We start from the raw sequence: 22,029 nt of genomic DNA, 5'->3' as shown, positions 1-22,029 counted from the left end.
CACGTTCAGTTGAATCTGGACGTATGCTGTTCTATCGAATATTTAACTCAAATTCAATTTGATCGAAGCCATTTTTCCAATGAATTAGACACGTTTTCCTACAAACCTAATTTAAAGGATAATAGTTTTATAAACTTCGCATCCGAATCAAGTACATACTGAATAAATATATAATGATTAATTCAATCTTATCTATTATCAATCTACCCAACTGCAAATCTCCCAAAGGCAAATTCCATCATAAAGAATTTGAATGTGGCTTAAATATTGCGACTGATGTCCTAATAGAACACGATACTCAAATGCACGTGACCTCAACACCATTGTTTACGCTATGCCACGTGGCCCTAGTTGTACGTAGACAACACTTTTTCCCATTAGGGGTGCGTGCACACGGTGGCTGATTATCCTGCCATTAAATGCATATCGTGGCTTAGCACCCGAGAGCCTTTCGGGGTGAAAGACGCGACAGTAAAGTGCATAATCCCTTTGTTCTGACAGACTTATTGTGCGATGTGGACTACTGTTTCCGGATTTTTTTTTTGCATCTATGCTGTGAGAATTTATCCCTCAACCGCGAAAAAACAGTACTGCTTTAATGCGATACTTGACGGGAAAAGCTACAATGAAGTGCATCATGCTTTGTTGCTGATACAGGTTTTGCATGAATTCTGGGAGTTTGTTGTTGCGGTAGTTCTCAGTTTAGCGGCGCCCTCGGTCGCATTGAACTCGATACAATGGTTTATTGTTACAGCGTAATCTTCGAGAACCGTCACACGCATATTGGCTTGTCAACTTTTAGAGACAAATTTGTGAGAAAATATATTAATTACTTTAATTACTCATGTAACGTTATAAGAAAATATATTGATGAACGAAGATTGTGGATTACAATACTAATCAAATATATATTTAACTTACATCTTAGAATGTCGCTATATGCAACACTTAGCATAAAGGCAACAATTTATCCAAACGAAGCCCAAACCCAATCATACTTTTACAGCTTTGCAATGAGGTGAAAAGTCTACTTGTGGCTAGCTAAGCGTACATTTCAACAATCGACCGCAGAAATAAGAAAAAATAGGGTAGCTAATTTACACCCTGCATAAGTAATAGGATTAAATAAACATCAAAAGAAGAAATGCAAAATAAACGTACAAGAATCGAGTGAAAAATTTTCTTAACTCATAGGATACCTTGCTCAAGGCAATTTGTTAACGTTCTCAGCCCGCGATTTGGGGTTATTACGATCAAAACTTGGGCGACATTAACTCAACGCATTTTCTTTAACCGTGCCATTCAAAAACCTGAACGTCCCTCATTTTAAAATTTACTCTGTAGTTATTTACCCAGTAAACCATTTGGTTTGTATATCTCGATTGCAAGTGAGAAATACGACTTCATAACTGAACGAAAAAGTTATATTTCACGCCAGATAAGAACATATATGTAGCAAAGTGGAGGCAACATACGTGCAATGTACAATTATTTATAATTCTATCTTGCATTTTATACAGCGGTTTTTATAACACGCAACTTAATACTCCTGAATATATGATTAAGATATAACTAAATATTGCAAACATCTATACTGCTTTATAATTCACAGTCATGAGTTGTATATGATGATACGCACAACTGCAAAACAACTTATTGTTCACTTTGTTTTGACATACTCTAATCATTATACAATTCCAATGTAAAATTGACATGAAAATGATTTAATGTGAACTTTCTATTACGATCTTGTTCAAGCCAGAGGACAGAGGAACAACATGTCAAAATTTTGCTCTCACATCGCGAAAATTGAGGCCATTCGCATGTGGAGGTAGCCAAATTGCTAAAACTGTCACCAGCTTAATAAAATGCTCGGATAATTTGCTGACATCAACAACCAAAAACCTGAACGGGTGGAAAACGAAGGCTGGTAACGGCAACAAAAACGAAATATAAATCTCCGTCAGTATCGTTTCGTGGGAGTATCGTCTACGACTGCTCATCCAGCAGAAATAGGGGCCAAATTGTCGACTTACAAAAAAGTTGTGATGACAAATCGCAACGATAAATTAAACAAGATAGCCAAAACGCGGTCCCGGAAGACGATGCTGAAAAATTTCAATTGCGTGGTGATGGACGATGTTAAGGTCGTTAAGGCCGACTTCAACCGGCTTCCTGGGTAAGAGTTTTAAACGCCAACCTCAAGGGGAAAGGAGCCAGACATTTTCAAACATATGGAATTTTCGTTGCACTCAAGATCATCCATCAACCAAAAAAATTATGCGAATGGCCCTCTCAACACACCAGAGCTCTGCCAAACCGAGAAACATTGTGTTATTGTCAGACAGAAATAGAACCAAAAACTGTTGGAAGCAAGAAAAAGTTTAAGGCAAACTGACATTCTGCGGTGAACAATGTGGCTGTGCAAAATCTGATGACAGGAGTTAAACGTATACCTCATTGGGCATACGGATGTTAGACATAATCGACGTTAGGCATAAACACATAAGGCATAATGAACGATAGGCATAATGGACGTTAAACATAATGGATGATAGGCATAGTGTACGCAAGGCAAAATGAATGGTAGTCATAATGGATGCTAGCTTGCAGAAGGTCCAATCGACTCAGTTCAAAAAATCATTGCATATAGAGTGAGTCGGATTACCTACGAATGACTGAATGGCAGAATCACGAATTGCCAAAACACACATGGCCAAACCACGTGTGGGCGGCCCCGATTCTCTCTCTCTCTCTCTCTCTCTCTCTCTGTATTATGAAAAAAAGATGATTGGCCCAAGTGCGTATTCATAAGAAAGAGAAGTTTTGTAAATTAATGTAAAATCGACGTTAGGATTATGCCTACCCAAGCAACCAGAAGTATTACTTGAAACGCGAACTCGAAAGTTCACAATTAGTTCAAATACAGTTCCGTGGAACTTTCTTGCTGATTAGTAGTGTATATAAAGTATACGTGGAACTAAATGCTTTAAGAAGTGCTGTGAGTACTTCATAGATACTTCAAAGCTATTAGGATGCTACATGAAGTTCTGAAGTTACTTTAGTTGCTAACAAGTTCTGCGGTGCATGTTTCTGGCTACGAAATGATTTTTTTTGTTCAAATTTATGGTGATCAAACTAGCCGAACCTAAAACTGTTTGAGATTAATTATTTTTATTTCACTCGAATAAATTACAAATAATAAATTATAATTACAAATTATAATTACAAATATTACAAATATAAATTAGAATGCAATGCTCTTCATTATTATGTTGTGTTGTGTAGCATATGCTGTCGGTATCTCACGACTAGTTAATGGTATAGTTACTATATATATAGTTCGGCGGATAGAAAACCAGGCGAATTGGCATCCCTGATTTATGAAATTAAATTTGAAATTATGGTGAAATGTGCAGGTTTTTACGAAAAATAATCACTGGCGGGTGTTGAAAATGACTAGTTCTATGAAAATAAAGTGTATTTTTTTAACATTACTCCTGCATTTTGGATTTTGAAAAGCTTTTGGCTCCGCTTTTGACGTTTATTTGGCTCCCGATTTTCTATCCGCCGAACTATATATATAGTAACTATAGTTAATGGCTCCAAACTTTATGTTGTATAATTAACTTGCGCTGCATAAAGCTGCTGCAAGTTCTAAAACGAACTTCTACTTAAGAAAAACTCATTGGCAAAATTCGCATCGCTTGTATACGACAAAGATGACGCAGTGGATCGGGATAGGTTTACAACGCGGAACACCCGGGTTCAAACCCAACATCAGGCAAATACAACGAATATAGAAGTTATAGGTAGAAGTATAAAAATAGAACATAGAAGTGCTGCTAAATTTTAGTTTTTTCTTAGTTTTTAGCAGTTTATTTTGAAGCTGCTTAGCGTTCTATGCAGCGAACTCAAGACAGCTTGAAAGTTCGGTTAATTACTTAAAAGTGAAGCTGCTTAGCAAGTTATAGATTAATATACATAAAGCTGTTTAACCCTCGTTAGACACCATTATTCGAACTCTTGGTTACTTGGGTATCTTCCATTATGCGTATCTTCCATTATGTCTATCGTCCGTATGCCTAACGTCGCGTACCCCGGCTAGACAATTCGGATTCAGTCAACCGGCAGCAATATTTTTCTCTATATCATACTATAAATGAATTAAATTGAAACAATTTGATGTTTAACAGAAAAGTCAATTTATACGAATTTTCGCATGACCGAATAATGATCGTAACACCCTTCATATAAAAAGATTATTTATTAAAATCGCAGGTGTGGTAAAGCTTAAAATGCTATAAAAAATTTATATATTATAAAGTTTTTTAGACTTCAGCAGAACTCAAGAACACAACAAACAATTTATCGAACCTCGAACTACATTTTTAGCTCATCTTTTGTAGATTACAAACAAAATCATGCATAGTAAGTATCAAATTGTATACACAATCCCATAAAGGTTTCACGACGCTTTCATACTGTACCGGTCTAGGTAACGGAAGTATTCAATATTCGCAACTTCTGTCGTAAGAATAACTTACCCAACACTGATTTGCTCATGAATATGAATAAGACTGTCAGTACGCAAGAGGAAAACTTATTTCGCCGCATTCTTGAACAAACTTACACTGATGCAATAACCACAGGATATGCCCCCACCTACTCGAGCGAAACTGTGATCGCTATACCTACCGACCCTAGCCATATCGGAACAAAAGATTTGTACAAATTGAATTAAATTGGACGATTGCCGCTTGTCTGTGCGCACGCCGTGCATCAGGGAAAAGGCGAATCGAACGAAGGAAAAATTGCAGGCAGTTTTCCTACGCCTACAGGGAGCCGGTCACCCTCCGCCGGTGTGGTGTGATGATGCATCGAAGCACGAACTCGCTCGAGCATTAGGTATTCTGAGCTCCATCGTTGCGTGTAATCCGGGATCTTTAGCAACCCAATGAATTGAACAAAGCATCGCCACTGCTGGAGTAGAGAAAAGGGGAAAAAGATCGTAGCGCGGACCCAACAATTTTGCTTTCAACTTTTCCCTCCCCGGTGCTGACTTGTGAAGTTGGCATAATTTCGTTGTGGATTTTTCTGTTCACAAAAGAGAGGGCGTCGCTCATGCTCCGTCAATTGAAGGGGATGTATGTAGGTATATATAGAAATGTGACTAAAGAACTATTATTGTTGCACTGACTGGAAGGAAACAACTTTTCCTAAATTGTAAGTCGTAGTTTTCGCGTACCACGATTGAAATTTTCCTACAATGACAATCCGGATGACGGATATTTGAAAGCCGTGGTTATTTTTAATCCTTTATTGGAAATTTTCACACTGTCTAACCAATTAATTGTACCAATTTTAAGTTTTAATTTTAGCTGGATTAACATTCTAATATTAAGTCAATTTTAGATAATATTTATAAGAATTATGTTTATAATCTATTCTATCTATTTTGCAATATTTTCGCCGTATTACCCATACCATTTTTTGTGAACAAACCAACAATTCAAAGTACGGTTGATGTACCTACCCATAACTTCTCAACTGATCTAACAGCCCATTTAATAGCTGGCGGCAATAAGCATAAATTACCACAAGGGTGAATTTTGGGAACATTGCAATGCGTGCCATCTTAATTACGCGTTGTTAGTGAAAAGAAACACAATTAGTGATGTTGTGACAATTACATAATAGAGGTAACAATTTTCTCAATCGTCAATCCCAAATGTTACCACAAGCTCGTTGCGATAACCAGTAATCACTGATTTACCCGGTTGAAAGAGTTGAACCGAAATCGAGATCAAGCTCTTGATGATCTTCCCTTTTCCGGACCGCATTTGCGCCGATAGGGGTTGGGAACTTCTGCACCTGCTCATTAAAAATGTGACATTCTCATTGTTCGCTGGGCAATGGCAAAGGTCGTTGAATGTGACTGCTGCTGTTCAGCTTACGCTGTCAAATACCGATGCCTTTGTCTGCAAGATTGATTTAATTATTATCTTGCTTTTGCAGGATTTGTAAATCTCTGAATGCTTTAACTTTTCCCGTTTCATGAACACTGCGAGTCGAATGCTGGAGAAGGGTTCATTAGGACAACGAACAGGATGTGGGCTGGACGTCATACAGACATGTGGGTGAGTAAGAGAAAGATGAAAATTGCATTAGTTGCGCACAATACCTTTTGATTGATTTATTTATTGCTGCCACGCTTTTGTCAAATTCATCTGAACTGAATACGGAATGAGGCAAACTGGTTGCCCATTTTTCATTCATATCGTAGGTGTAAGAATGACAAATATTAAGGCTGAATTTAAAACACGAAATAAGTAATATCTAATATAGCAACCAAACGTACTCCAATATAACGAGATTCTTTATATTCTTTATTCTTTATCTTTCTTTGCATCAATTCTGAATATAATACAACGTTGCTATAATATAACACAGCAATAATATTGTTATGTTACAAAGTTATAAAGTAGTCAAAATTTAACTTAACATTTACATTAAAAATGATAATGAATACCACAGCATGGTATGATTTTCGGTTTAGATAATAAAGCTTTCCCCTAGCTGTTACTAGAAGATTAATTATAAAATTCCTGACGAATTTGCGGAAACTTATATTCAAATTACTTTAGGTGGCTTGCCGTCCTAAGACTAATTTACTCGGTTAGCTGCCGCTCTCCAATTCCTCGGACACCGAGTACTCTCCACCGTATCTCGCTCCATCTGGTCTAACCATCTTGCTCGCTGCGCTCCAGGACTCCTAGCAAAGCAAAGCTGTGGGCTTAAACGTCTTTCTAAGACTTGACCCTTCTTTATCGACAGATTTTGCGGCCGGCTATAAGAGTACAGGACAGTTACGGAGCTAGTGCAAAAGTCCTATTGACTCTATCTAACAGCACCGCCTAACTCCTGGACTCCTATTTCAATTATAAATAACTTTATAACATATCTGATTTTCCTATAGTAATTCGGCTGTAACAAACAAATGTGTACTTATACACCCAGTAGTTAATTTTCTTTTAACTCCGGGTACTGGCGAACACAAAACATCATCCGGGCAAATCTTGCTCTACTCTGGCATACAAGGTAAAAATGCTACTCGAGAAAGAGGAGTTGGATTCCTATTGATCCCAGGGGCACTTGCGACCCTGATGAAGTAGGAATCGATAAACGAAAAAATAATCGTTGCCGGATTCTGAACACGAGTTAGAAACCTTGCAGCAATCCAGTGCTATGCACCAACAGATGCTACCAACCTGCAGGAGGAAATAAGTTTCTACAGCCAGCTAAACAGAGTTTAAGTGGTTGATAAAATCCCGAAGGAGGAGGGTATGAAATGGGGAAGGCAAATGAGGAGCGTCCAATATAGAGCACTAGCCATCCCAAGCCCCTACCTAGCGCCTCCACGTGGCCATACCTGGTAATGCTCTTTTGAGTAGCCAAGCTAGGAGATGCGATGCTGGGTGGTTCCCGGCTGCCTGGTCTCAAAACCGCGGTTTTGGCCAGATGACGGAGCCACACGGCCTAGCTAATAGGTAAGCCTAATAAGTTATTTTAATTATTTTTTTCGTTTTAGCTTATAAAGCATCTCCTGCTATATAGTAACAAATTTGGCCAAAACGAGTCTTAATACTGCACATGGATACCAGAATGAAAAATTAAATTAACTATTAGAAGCACTTATGGAACCTCAAAGCACGCTACACTATTCCATACGAAGGACTGCTGGTGAGATTGTTCTATTTTTACCTTAGGGTGTCCCTAAGAGCTTGGCTCTATAACTTTTTTCATGTAAAAAATATAAATCTCTAGCATTCAACAAAGTTTCTTAAAATTAGTTTTTCTATAAACTTTCTGTAGACAGCAGTCATTTTTGACTTAAAATAGAGAAAATACTTTTTGTATCTGCTTGAGGACACCCTTCTTCTTCTTCTTCTTCTTCAGCAGCATAGAGCCGGGGTGGCTCGTGCTGTTTCAAGCACTCGTCTCCATTCAACTCGGTCTTGGGCCACTCGTCGCCAATTTCCTAGTCGTCTCAGAAGTCGCAAATCGCTTTCGACCTGGTCGAGCCATCGTGCACGTTGGGCCCCCCTGTTCCTGGTGCCGGTGGGGTTGTTGAAGAGGACCGTTTTCGTCGCACTGTCGTCCGGCATCCTTACGACGTGTCCGGCCCACCGTAGCCTGCTAACTTTCGCTAGATGTACGATGGGAGTCTCCCCAAGCAGTGCCTGTAGCTCGTGATTCATACGCCTCCGCCACTCTCCGCTTTCAGTTTGTACTCCGCCAAATATCGTCCGCAGCACTTTCCGCTCAAACACGGCAAGGGCGCGTATGTCCTCCGTAAGCAGCGTCACGGCTTCAAGTCCATAAAGAACTACCGGTCTAATAATGGTTTTGTACATTGTTAACTTCGTGCGGCGGCGTATGCTTCCTGATCGTAGCGTTTTACGAAGGGCAAAGTAGGCCCGATTTCCCGCTTGGATGCGCCGCTGGATCTCCTTACTAGTGTTGTTGTCCGCGGTCACCAGCGATCCCAAATACACGAACTCTTCTACCACTTCTAGTTCGTCGCCGTCAACGGTTACCGTCCGTGGGAGGCGCGCATTTGTTTCCTTTGAGCCTCTTCCTTTCATGTATTTGGTCTTCGACGCATTTATTTTTAGCCCAATTCTCCTAGACTCCGCTTTCAGTCTGGCGTAGATTGCCTCCGCCGTCGCAAAGTTCCTGGCTATGATATCGAAGTCATCTGCAAAGCCTAGAAGTTGGCTACTCTTGGTAAAAATCGTGCCTCTCGTTTCAATGCCCGCTCGTCGGATCACCCCCTCAAGAGCGATGTTGAGCAGCATGCATGATAGACCGTCACCTTGTCTCAACCCTCGTCGCGTCTCGAAGGGACTCGAGAGTGTCCCAGAGATGCGTACGAAACACATCACTCGATCCAATGTAGCTCTGATCAGTCGCGTCAGTTTGTCCGGAAAACCGTATTCGTGCATTATCTGCCATAGCTTGTCTCGATCGACGGTATCGTATGCTGCTTTGAAATCGATAAAGATGTGATGCGTGGGCACGTTGTACTCCCGACATTTCTGCAAGATCTGTCGGATAGTAAACATTTGGTCCGTAGTTGCGCGAGCCCCCATGAAACCCGCCTGATAATTCCCTACGAAACCTTGTGCTATCGGTGACAGCCGGCGTAACAGGATCTGGGAGAGTACCTTGTAGGCGGCGTTTACCAGCGTAATACCACGATAGTTGCAGCAGTCTAGCCGATCACCCTTTTTGTAGATGGGACAAACCACTCCTTCCATCCATTCCTCCGGTAGCTTTTCCTCCTCCCAGATCCTCGAAATAACCCAGTGTAGAGCCTTTGCTAGCGTTTCCCCGCCATGTTTATAAAGCTCTGCCGGTAGGCGGTCCTTCCCAGCGGCTTTATTGGTCTTCAGCAACCTGATTTCTCGTTTGACTTCTTGGAGATCAGGTGCTAGGACATCACTATCTTCCATGGGCGCTCCTAGGTTAATTTCCGTTCCGCCTCCTTCTGCGACTTCGCCATTGAGGTGTTCATCGAAGAACTGCTTCCACCTTTCGACCACCTCGCGCTCGTTTGTAATTAGATTCCCTCCCTCGTCCCTACACATGTCAGGTTTCGGTGTGTAGCCCTTCCGAGTTTGGTTCACCTTCTCATAAAACTTGCGCGTGTCATTAGCTCGGAATAGTTGTTCTAATTCTTCACGATCTCTGTCCTCCTTTTGGCGCTTTTTTCTCCTCAGGATCGTGGTCAACTGGTTCCTAGCTCGTCGGTACTTGGCCAGGTTCTCTCTAGTGGCAATACTTAGATAATTTTTCCAAGCGTTTTTTTTCTCCTCCACCGCTTGTTGGCATTCCCCATCAAACCAATCATTTTGTGTACTCCGAGGCTCAATACCTAGTGCCGCGGTAGCGGCCTCTCCGATGGCCGAGCGTATTCTGCCCCAACCGTCTTCGAGGTTTGAAGCACCTAACTCCTCGGAAGAAGGCAGTGCCTCATTCAGTACTCGCGCGTAGTTCTCGGCAGCTTGTGGGTTATCTAGCTGCCTGATGTTCAGCCGAGGAGGGCGGCTTTGACGTGTCCGGTATACGGTGGACAGCTTTGAGCGCACATGTACTGCTACTAGGTAATGGTCAGAATCAATATCCGCACCCCGACGGGAGCGTACGTTCGTGATGTTAGAGAAGAACCGGCCCTCTATGAGAACGTGGTCAATTTGGTTCATTGTACGTTGGTCAGGTGATCTCCAGGTGGCTTTGTGGATATCCTTGCGCGGGAAAAAGGTACTTCGGATCACCAGGCCTCGGGAAGCTGCGAAGTTTATACATCGTTGGCCGTTATCGTTTGTGTCGGTGTGCAGGCTATGGGGTCCTACCACCGGTCTATACATTTCTTCCCTACCGACCTGGGCGTTCATATCCCCGATGACGATCTTGATGTCCCGTGACGAGCAGCTGTCGTACGTAGCCTCCAGCCTCGCGTAGAACGCTTCTTTCTCATCGTCGGGTCTACCTTCGTGCGGGCAGTGCACGTTAATGATGCTATAATTGAAGAAACGGCCCTTTATCCTCAATACACACATTCTCTCGTTGATCGCCTTCCAATCTATCACGCGATCCTGCATTCCGCCCAGCACTACAAAGCCCGTTCCCAGTTCGTTGGTAGCGCCACCGCTCTGGTAAAACTGGGCCTTTCCGCCACGGATCTTCCATACCTTCTCTCCTTTGCGACAGATTTCCTGCAGAGCTACGATGCCGAGTTTGCGGGGTTCCAGCTGTTCAATCAGCACCCGCTCACAACCTGCGAAATTTAGCGATCTGCAGTTCCAAGTCCCGAGTCTCCATTCGTCGTCCTTATTTCGTCGCCTAGGTCGATGCCGAATATTCCGCTCCGAATATGCTTGAATGTTGTTAGTTAAGTTTAGTTTAGGTGTGTAGCCGTACTGGGGCAACACTACCGAGTCTCGCGATGGGGCTGCCATCTCATAGTGCCGAGACGCACTATACCTCCTTCCCGGTTAGTATACGACCTTAGTTTTCACCGGGGTTGGTTACCCGATCTCCGCTAAGGTTGCTCGTATTCCGGCTGGTACCACGAGGAGGTCGGGATCGGAGTTGCTGGATAAGAGGCTAACGACCACTATGGGGTCTATATTCCGCATCTAGCCGTTTACCAACCCTAAGGACACCCTAATGTCCGAATATTTTTTCACCACTAGAAAGTGCTTTTTAAATGAAGAAACTTTTCTGAAGCAACTATTATGCTATGTTTTAAGGTTTCGATGCTATTGCTTACGTCTCACTTTCTTAGAATCCCTCCCACTGCGCGACGTAATTTGTGAAGAACCCCACAATTACGTAGGCAAAATAGTGAAAAGATAAATTAACAACACGGTTTTGGATTATCCCTTATGCACAGAAGGCAGCAACAGCGATAATTAACAAATACTGAAATACTGAATTAACTGAACAGATTTTTCGTGACGTTACAACGGAGCTACGACCCTCTCTGTGTAGAGCAGAGCGTTGTAACGTCACGAAAAGTAAAACTGTTTAAAAATTAACTTCACTAATTATCGGAATTCTGAACATAGCAAGTTGTTCAGTATTCATCTCTTATCAAATCATAGAAGAAAGTCTTTAGATAAAATTTGAAAGAGACCAGAATTTTCATATTTTTTAACAGAAGAACCAAAAGACGAATTTCTGGCGCGTTGTAACGTCACGCTACATATTTGCTTTCCAAAACAATCTAAGTAAGGCAAATGCTATTAATTTGTTCATTTTTAATAGCATTATTTAATAATTTGTTCATTTAATGCTCTTTCCAAATGTATAATAATATTTGGAGGTTTCTCAACGATTTTCTTAGCTGAAACACAAATACTGTGCAAAGAAATGTCAAAACGTTGTAACGTCACGCCGGAATGTGACTAATCAAATTTGGATCTACTGTAATTCTACCCACATACATTGGCAAATCCTTGAACTGATGGTGGCTTTCCCCCTACTACTACTACTACTACTACTACTACTTGATAAAATCCCGAAGGAGGACATCCAAATCCACTTAGGTGATTTCAAAGCGAATATCCCAAGTAACATTTTTGTTGTATAATAGCTTATCAGGCACTTGTTCCACGGGGATTAGCTGTACAATAGTTTAATAAGCTATGATACAACAAAAATGTTACTTGGGATTGGCTCAAAGAACGCGGATCTTTAACGCGACCGAAAATGGCGAAGGAGCCTTCTTGATGTACGCAACAAACGCAGCACTGATACTGCATCCGACCATCATCTTGTTATCGCTGAAATACGTTTGCGCGTCGCACGTGTCCAACGACGGAAGGAGAAAGTTAGGAGCCGTTACGACGTCCGCCGATTGAGACCTTTGTCGAACAACTTGAATCCCGAGCCTTGAAGTTGCCACCTCATGGAACCGTTGAAGAGTAATGGACCAGCATCAAGAATGCCTTCATCACGACCGGTGATGAAACCCTCGGTAAAGCGCGCAGCGGGCGGAAGAAGTGGATTTCGGATGAAACTTGGAGGAAGATCGACGAGCGGAGAGGCAAAAGTCGACATTAAGCGAGCGCGAACTAGATCGGCTAAGACAGCTGCCCGTCAACCAGAGCCGGCGTTACAGCGCGCGTGGCCCTGTGCAGATTAAGCAGCGAAGCCTTTTTTGTATGCCAGAAGGGTATTGGCTTAAAAGGCCACTGTGACATTCTTAAAGATCGTCTTTTGGGGCAGGCCTCCATTACTGTACACAGTTAATGGACTGCTCAAACCCATTGATGAAGTTGAGCTAGATAGTTGTAATCGTGTGCACGTGTGTGGGTTTGGTTCTATACTCGGTATGGAGTAAGAAGGCAACTTTCGAAGAAGTTAGCCAAGATAAAGCAAGAGCCCCGCAATCGCAGAGCAGATGCGCTGAACTTTCAAGTTCAGAGTTACAAAAGCGGCAGGTGTTGGTATCATCCAATATTCTTCAAATGATAAAGAGCGGAACTGTGTCCAGTCCCCTGATTTCTCTGTTTAACTGTTTAGTCTACAACCCTGTATTTGATTCCAACTAGATGCTTTCTTAACAGCCTAATCTAGGTTGGCAGCCCAGTTCAGTTTTTTATCCAGAATTATTCCGAGGAGTTTGACTACATTGCTGAAGCTGACAGTTAGGCATCAGTATAGGGGGAGTAACAACATGCTTTCTTCGCCTAGTGAATGATGCCATGATTTCAGACATGATTACACTACTGCCGTAGTAATTGAAGCGAAGGGCGTGTTATCGAAAGCGCCTCCAATGTCAAGGAAAACACAAAATACCGTCTCTTGATATCTGAGCGATTCCTCAATGAACGTTACTACGCAATGCAGTGCGGATTCGTAGATTTATCGTGTTGGTATGCATGATGATGCCCACGCAACATGTTTGAGATCAGATAGCCTAATGCATGATTTTCTCTTTCTTATCTGCCTTAGGTATGCCTTCAGATATCTGCCTACTTTCCGACAATTCTTCGGGATATGTTCTAAACTGAGACTGGCACGAAAAATGTTAATGAGCTCGGAAATTATAACGCTGTCTAGATAAAACAGGAAAAAAGGTAGAATAATCCGGATCTGGAGATTTCATTGGTTCAAAAGAGCTAAGGCCCCGTAAACAATCGGCGTGCAAGCAGAGTTAATCGTTTGACATAACAGCGATGCCTAATTTCATCGATTTATTCTTAGCACTTTATACTCTGCATTTAAATAAAAGAGGAAAGGAAAAATTGGAAATCATGCGAATACCGCACGGGTTTGCCGGTCTAAACGCCGGCTCTACCGTCAACGATACGCCGAACTGGAGAGAGCTGTTAAACGACCTTGTAGGCGGAAGAAGAGAGCCTGGACTAAACTCAAGCAGCATTGAATGCTTTAAAATCAAAAACTCACACTTCTAAACTAGTGTGTGAATTCATAAAACTGTTGGAAAAACTTTCCTGTCGAAATATGGTCAACCTCTACTGGGTTCCTGGTCACTGCGGAATCAAAGGGAACGAAACTGCTGATCAATTGGCAAAGAAAGGGTCATCTATGCAGTTCATAGGACCCCAACCCTTTTTTGGACTATCTACATGTGCCCTTAAAATGGAACTTAGGAACTGGGAAAAACTGGTATATTACATCGACTGCCCGGCAATCAAAACGCTTTATAGATCCAAATGCTCTTCAATCACGAAAACTATTAAACCTTTCAAAATCCGACTTGAGCACATACACCGGATTAATAACAGGACATTGTCCTTGTAAGTATCACCTGAAACTCATCGGTAAACTTAATGAAACGAACTGTCGCTTTTGTAATCATGAGATTGAAAGCTCCGAACATTTGTTGTGCGACTGTGTTGTACTATATCAGAAACGACGTAGATACCTTGATAAGGGGCTGACTCAGTCCTGTGATATTTGGAATGCTGCTCGTAATCAGGTGATAAATTTCAAACGAAATGCATCACCTGATTGGGATAAATGCCGACAGTGGCTGAGGTGGTTTATCAAACTTTGATAGCTCACTGATACGACATGGCATAAATTAAAAGAGGATACACCACAATAGATCAGAATCATGGTCGCGGTGGTAAGTCCCTAACACGGGGAAAACCCTTGCCGAACAAGGGAAAACGGTCGCCTTCAACGGTGATACCCATTTGTTGTACGATATTTCTCGCCGCCTTAGTGGTACCGGGATGAATACAAAGATGCCGCTAAAGGACAGAGCTGGTCGGGTACTGACTGAACGTACAGACCAGTTTAAGCGATGGACTGAACATTTTGAACATCCCTTCCGAGATTCGAATGTCAGAGACCAACAAAACTAGCAGCTTATGACGCAAGAGTTTGTCGAATTAATCACGTCAAATCGGAGACATCATCGCTGGATGAAATTGAAGCAGCCATCAAGAGTATGAAATCCAATAGAGCACCAGGGATAGACTGTATTTCATCCGAGATGCTCAAAGCTGACTCGTCTTTGTCTTTGTTTGATGATATATCAGTATTTAAGCAATATATGGGAAACCGCAAATTATTCGGTGCACTGCATGTGCATATTGGTCAAAGTCCCTAAAAAAGAAGACCTAGCTGAATCGTATCTCAACGCTCTGCAGTGTATTGGAGCAGCTCAACGAATTCCAGGACTCTCTGCAGCTGGAATCTGTTGACTTATAAAAACGTCTGACCAACTTTACGACGAAAACATCTGGGGTGAACTTAGGGGTAGTCGAGTTCCAGATAAGCTAGTCCGTATCATCGAGACTCAGTACAAGGCATTTTCGTGCACACGTATTGAACAATGATGTCTTCTCTAACCTTACAAGAATTACTGCTGGTGTGAAACACGGCTGCTGCTGTTTCTCATCATCATGGAGGAGATGTTAGTTTGAACTGTTGGCAGTGGACTAGACCGAGGATTGCTTCGGAATACTCTAACGACGGAGCAGCTAAATGACTTCAACCTAGCAACGTCGAGTCGCTATGCAGAGCAAGTTAGATAACCTCTCCTCTGGATGTCCAACGTGGAAGTGGATCGGACACACCTTGAGGAAAGAAGCGAACGAGATCTGCAGAGAAACCCTCGACTGGAATCCGCAGGGACAGCGTAGAAAGGCAGACCCAGTGGCTCATGGCGACGCAGCTTAGCCAACATCCGGACTGTTGATGAAAACCTGTCCTAGCGACAGGTGAAAACCATGAAAGGTGGGTAACCGTCGGCAGTGGAGATCTCTGATTTCATCTCTTTGCTCAGGCGGACCGGCCGACATGAATACATAAGTAAGTTAGTGGTACCAGGTTGAATACTAAGATACGGCTAGAAGACAGAGCTGGTCCATTCCTGACTTACCATACAGAACAGCTTAAGCGATGGATGGAGTGATAATTATGAATAACTCTTCCGAGTTTCAAATGTCAGAGGCAAATAAAATCAGCAGCTCATCGCATTAATCGCATCAACTCTGAGGCACCAATTCTAGTAAAGGGTGTCCCACATCAAAATGCATCACAGAAAAAATGCTATAGAAAATTACCTAGTTGACCGATCCTTTTCAAACTTGCAGACAATAAAATATAACCCATTAGTAAGCTTTTGGTATATTTATTTCATTCAACTTCATACCAGAACCGTATGCTCGCACCTTACGCTTTACTCCACGCATAGGGTTCTGTACAACATTTGTCTGCAGCTTCTTCTGTACGGAAACCAACTTTTTGTTCATGTCTTCCTCAGATTTGACTTCCTTGGGATGCTTCTGTAGTGCCTGCTTCATAATAGCCCAGTATTTTTCGATGGGCCTTAGTTCCAGTGCGTTGGGGGGGGGGGGGGGGTGTAAATGTTCTTGGGTACGAAAGTGACCCCGTTTGCTTCGTACCACTCCAGGACATCCTTTGAACAGTGGCACGAAGCTAGATCCGACGAGTAGATCATAGGACACGCGTGTTGCTTTAACAGAGGAAGCAGACGCTTCTGTAGACACTTCTTGAGGTAGATCTGCCCGTTTACAGTCCCGATCGTAACGAACTCCGGTTGCCACATGAGCAGATCTCTTGCCAAATCATGTATTTCTGGGCAAACCTTGAAAGTTTCTGCTGTCTTACTTTCTCCGGAATATCAAACTTGTGCTGGGCGGTGAATAACAGTAGCCCCGGAAGCTGCTAGAATTCCGCCTTGATGTAAGTGTCATCATCCATGATTGACTTTAACAGATTCAACTTTCTGGTCACATCCCTGACCGAAGCATTGGGATTCCACTTAAACTCTTTCACGACACGCTTGTGATCCTGATCATTAATAAAACATGCATTCTGATCGCATTTTTCCTTCCATTCGATGCTCAGAGTTTCATAGTAACGTTTAATCACACGACTCACCTTTGACTGCACGATTCCGAGTTGTTTTCCGATGTCCCGATGAGCGTTGAGGTAATTGGTGCCATGACCAGGCTACGGATCTGTTCACTTTACTAGCGGGACGTTATTTTAGTCGATTGGATTACTGGCCAGCACTCGGTGTGGTATGTTCGACTACCGATCTAGCGTTTTTGTAAGATAAATGAAGCAACGTTTTATTACGCGTGGAAGCTGGGAATAACTTGAATTTGGTACTTGTTATTTAGAACTAAAAACAACCTGTTTATATGGCATGCTAAAAAGGAAATTTTAGACTTGCGGGTCAATTTAAAACACGTCATAGTCAAATTGTTGATTTTCCATTTTCACGCATTGATGGACAGAAAAAAGACACATGTGTCAATATATTTAAAAACATTATCATACTGGACGGAATGAGATCACAAATCATTGGTGCACTCGTTGTGCTCAAGTACGGTAAGGCAGCGGCCTTTTGTGATAAAACTTATCCTACTAAATTTTCCTCTGGTATTCTGCAGAAAGGACAGTGCCCTTTCTGTAGATACTGCAACTCAAAGTCTTCGGAGTGGAATGCATTGTTACACTCGGGGCAAACAGTTATTTGTAATTCGGGTAAGAGATTACGGTAAAATTTGGTTGGCAAGGGTTTCGGTCCTTTCATAATGATAACCTCTCGCGGATCAATAGCTCGCAACGCATCTCTGTTCAGGCTGGCCGAAAAGGCGTCGACAATATCCTGAAAATGGATCCTCATTTTATATTGTAACACGGATAAAACAAGATCGTGCGTACCTCTTTTATAAACTGGTCAATTTGGTCATAGTCGTTGAACTTCGGTGGTGCCATCAATAATCGTTCGGCTTCTTGGTCCGAAATTCCAGTTTCCACACCGAACTCAGCTAGTGGCAATATTTCGAATGAAACATAAGAGAAAACATACTCTTGGTTGCAATTGGGACAGCGGTTTCCGTGGATGTGCGGACTGTAGTTAGAGCACCGGTAGCACATGGGCAAAAATTCCTCCGGATCATTAAAACCGCCCGGGCAAGATCTGCTGGTTATATAACTAATGTCGACTTGTTCTTGAATCCCGGCTGGAACCTTCAAGGACTGCAGCTTATTATTGATTTGTAGATGTAGCTTGTTGGCTCCCAGTACTTTAGCTTGTTTAGAAAGAGTGTAGTAAATAGCACTAAAATTATCAGAAGATTAAAGTTATGAATTTACTATCGTTAAGCATCAGCTTACAAAAGACTTATTCCTTTGGGTGGAGTAACACCATTAATTTGATTAACTACAAAACGGCTTGTGTTGAATAGCGTCAAGGGTGGGCTGCTCGTGAATGGTTCCTTCAAGTAGGAATTGAGAGTGCTATAAGCATAATATATGGATGCCAGCTTTAACAATGATTTATATTCCAAAAGTTTCGCTTCCATTAGAACAGAATCATCCTCCAACAGTTTCAAAATTTGCTTTGCTCTCAACCATGTATAGTAACCTGCATCTAAATAACGTTCCTCGGACACAGCGCATTCCACAAGATTTCGTAACAATTTGGTAGCTTCATTGGGCTGTCCAGCTAAACCGTACGCTTCATGGGCGGCTATAAACTGATCGGACTCGGTTAACCACTTTGCATGTTGGTAGTGAACGGATGGTAAAATTTTTGGCAAATGTTCAGCAAGTCGAAAAGCTTCTGGCCAATCTCTAGCCTCAATGTGCAACTGCACCACTTGCTCTTCTTCACCAAGCTTTCGATAGATCTCCGCAGCCAGAGGTAATGCTTTCAGGTTTCTTAAATGAGTAGCAATCAACTCCAATGGTTCTTTGTCTGACGCACCTAAACGTCTTCCGATATCCAACAAAACATCCGTCCAACCTTGTTCAGCCACGATTTCTATAGCTCGTTCTGATTCACCAGCCGACAGTAATAATTCAGCGGCTGCTCGCGGTTCATGAACAGAACAAGCCCACTCAGCTCGCCTTCTAATTAGTTCCTTCTTATCGGCAGCACTACCCTCTTTCAGGAACTCCTGCGCTAAGTCAAACATCCGAAGGTCACTGTACATTGCTAAAGCTTTCGCGTTGTTTCCTGCCTTTTGATACAGCCTTGCCGCGTCCTTAAACTTTCCAGCAAATGCCAAAGTGTCAGCTAGTAGCACTTCCTTTGCAGTATCTCCCCGTTTCTGGCGTTCCTTGAGATCATTAATCAGTTCGAGCCAGGGAAGATTTCGCACCTTAACGTAGGCATCCCGCGCAACCTGATAGTTGTGAGCTTCGAGCGCCGCTTGGGCCAATCCTTCCCAATCTGCAATGGGTACACCGAGGCAGGCTACCTGGTACGCATCGCTGGAAAAAACAAGGACAGTTTTTATTCCACAGTCTTACAGAATAGAGAAGTAAGACAAATATGAAAATATATGAATCTCATCAAAAGTTAGTCCATAATTTGTATGCGTAAACTGGTTTATGGGTTTTTACTTAATAAAAGACCTCAAGACAAATAACAAAATTGCTTCAAATTAAATCTTTCTACTCGTCTAGCAATAAGACTGTAAATATTAATATGTAAAAAAACATAGCAAATCGCCAAATTAAGAGTAGGTACGATATTTATACAGAAAAAATATCGTTTTGGTAATTATGGCCATATCTAGTTCGATACTTACTCAAATAGACCTGCTTCAACAAACTGCCACATTGTAGCACCTAGTGCTAAAGGGACATTACTCATAACATTTCCTCGTAAACAGAATGCCGTTGCCCCGCACAAGCCAACCACAACACCGAGCATTGTTTGTGGACTTCTAGGCGGAAGCGCGCCGACTCGTACACTGAGACCTCCAGTGGTGTGTGAATAGCAAAGCATCGATTCCAGATGCGTATTCCAAGCAACTGAGTTAACGTTAGAATCCTGGTAAAGCATAGTATCGCTTATCAAATCACGAACAACTAGCCTTCCAGCATCATCTACTACGGCTAGCTTAGTTCGAGTAGCATTGAGATCTAGGCAGCGAACTGACGACAGAACGGTAGTAACAAGGATAGGCAAAGAATTATCCAGAAATATTCTCCAAACTTGTCCACTTTTCAAGCCAAGTAAAAGCCCCTCACAGCCTGAAGGACCTCCAGTTACCTTAATATACCGTATAAAACTATCCATAATCCACTCTCGTTGCAGGACACCGTTAAAGTCCAAACTTTGCAGCTTTTTCTCCTGACACAAAACTAAGTGCTGAGCACAAACCACCAACAAACTACACTCAAACTTTTTAGCTATTTTTTCCTTTACTTTATAATGCATGGGTTGATTCTCCGCTGAACTGAGCTCGTATAAAACAACCCGTTCTGGCAACTGAACTGCTAAACGGTTTCTGTAAATTGCAATTTTATGAACTAAATCCCGACATTTTATCCGTACTTTCTGTCCGGAAACTAAATGCTGTATGATAACGTCACACATATTTTCTCGAAAAGCGTACCGCTCACGATACAATGCATGTACGGTATTGAAAGCCAAACTGTAGCACGCCAGAGTACCATCTTGGCAACCAACAACCTTAAATAGAAAAAAAAAAAAAGCTAAGTAAGAACAATGCTGTTAGATCGACAAATCTGCTTACAATAGAATTTCCTGTCGGGTGAACTGCGGTAGTCCAAATCCAAGATTCATGTTGTTCGCCCAGCATGCCCAAGCGAATTCCATCTCGCGTGAACAGCTGAAGAGCCTTATTGCATCCGGAAACGATAAGAAATTCTCCATCGGGAAAGAAGCTCAAGCTCAAGGGATCAAAGCCGAAATTACGTTCCTTTCCGATAACTTGTCCGCCGAGCGAATAAAATGACAATGTCTGACTCCAATCGATAACGCAAAGAATGTCTGCCGATCCGCTGGCCGGAGGATTCCACGCAAGCCCAAAGATGGGACTGTTAGCTCCTCCAGGGCGATCAATTTTGATTTTCTCTTCCCCACCTTTGTTTCTTATCGATATTACCCCGTTAGCCATTCCCAGGGCTATATATTGACCATCGTTTGTCCAAGCACACGCATTCACCCGTGCCGGAGTTTTATACTTTTGCACTGCCTTTTGCTCCGACGACCAAAATGAAAAATCGGACACAGCACAAGAAGCAAGCTGATGTGAGACTGGATTGAACGAGAGGCATTGCACCGAGTCACTGTGCCTGCAAGGGGATAAAATATGATGAATGTCAAATTAATTTGCAAATACGCCAAACTCTTCAGGCTTACGAGTATTTCAAAAGACCTTCCAGCTTATTTGTCCATATAATGACGGTTTTGTCGGCGCTGCCGGAAGCAAACTTTTTTCCATCCCGAGCGTAAGCTACGCAGTGAACGGTATCTTTATGACCTTTTAACGAACTGATAATATTTCCATCGATGGAATCATACACTAGGACCTTTTCTCCTGCTCCTACTATCAGTTGCAGTCCATCCGGATGAAAACATACAGCATGCACACTGGAATTATGTTTTTTGTGTTGAACGTGTTAAATTATTAATTGAATCCCAAATTCAATAATGTTCCTTACCTGGCTATGTTATTTTTGTCGTAAGGATCGTGGATTTTTTCAACCCACTTCGGTATGGCCCTCATTGCGTACACCGAACAGTTTAAAAGATTCAAATATGGTTCATTTAGACAAAGTCGTAAAACAACAAAACTGGAAATTTTCAACTGCACTAGCCATTTTCTGGGAAAAAAATATTAAGAGAGTCTGTTGTGACACTGAAAAACAACAAAAATCCCTACGGTCAGTACTGTTATTTACGTTGCAGAGGTCACAAACACTACGCAATCTCTTAAATATATGAATGAAATATAAATTCAACTCCAGGTGCTATTCAAATATAACATAACAAATGAAATAATGTCTTCAATCGGGTCACGTCCATGTCCATTTTGCCATTTACGCGGTGTGTAATTTTTGGTTATTCTTATACTTAATGTTTAGAAATAGTTTCAAAAACATGAAAGTATAGCAATATGCAAATTCTATTACGTAGTTTACAAAATACTACGGGCGATATTACATTGCATTGGTATATAC

The 22,029-nt window shown here is 42.0% G+C and overlaps 1 protein-coding gene across 1 annotated transcript; it reads right to left on the bottom strand.

Annotated features, from left to right (window-relative positions):
• Nucleotides 1-17,315: 17,315 nt before the first annotated feature.
• On the bottom strand, nucleotides 17,316-21,687 carry LOC128734241 (intraflagellar transport protein 122 homolog). Its single transcript, XM_053828313.1, has 7 exons — nucleotides 21,511-21,687; nucleotides 21,209-21,439; nucleotides 20,580-21,141; nucleotides 19,626-20,515; nucleotides 18,205-19,305; nucleotides 17,749-18,148; nucleotides 17,316-17,692 (listed from the first exon to the last, which is right to left on the bottom strand). The coding sequence occupies exons 1-7, from the start codon at nucleotides 21,573-21,575 to the stop codon at nucleotides 17,441-17,443; spliced, it is 3,501 nt and encodes a 1,166-aa protein (XP_053684288.1). The 5' UTR covers nucleotides 21,576-21,687; the 3' UTR covers nucleotides 17,316-17,440.
• Between the last annotated feature and the right edge of the window lie 342 nt (nucleotides 21,688-22,029).

The sequence above is a fragment of the Sabethes cyaneus genome, chromosome 2, assembly GCF_943734655.1.
Source record: "Sabethes cyaneus chromosome 2, idSabCyanKW18_F2, whole genome shotgun sequence".
Taxonomy (NCBI): domain Eukaryota; kingdom Metazoa; phylum Arthropoda; class Insecta; order Diptera; family Culicidae; genus Sabethes; species Sabethes cyaneus.
The sequence above is the reverse complement of the archived record's forward strand: the minus strand, read 5'-3'. Positions and strand labels throughout refer to the sequence as shown.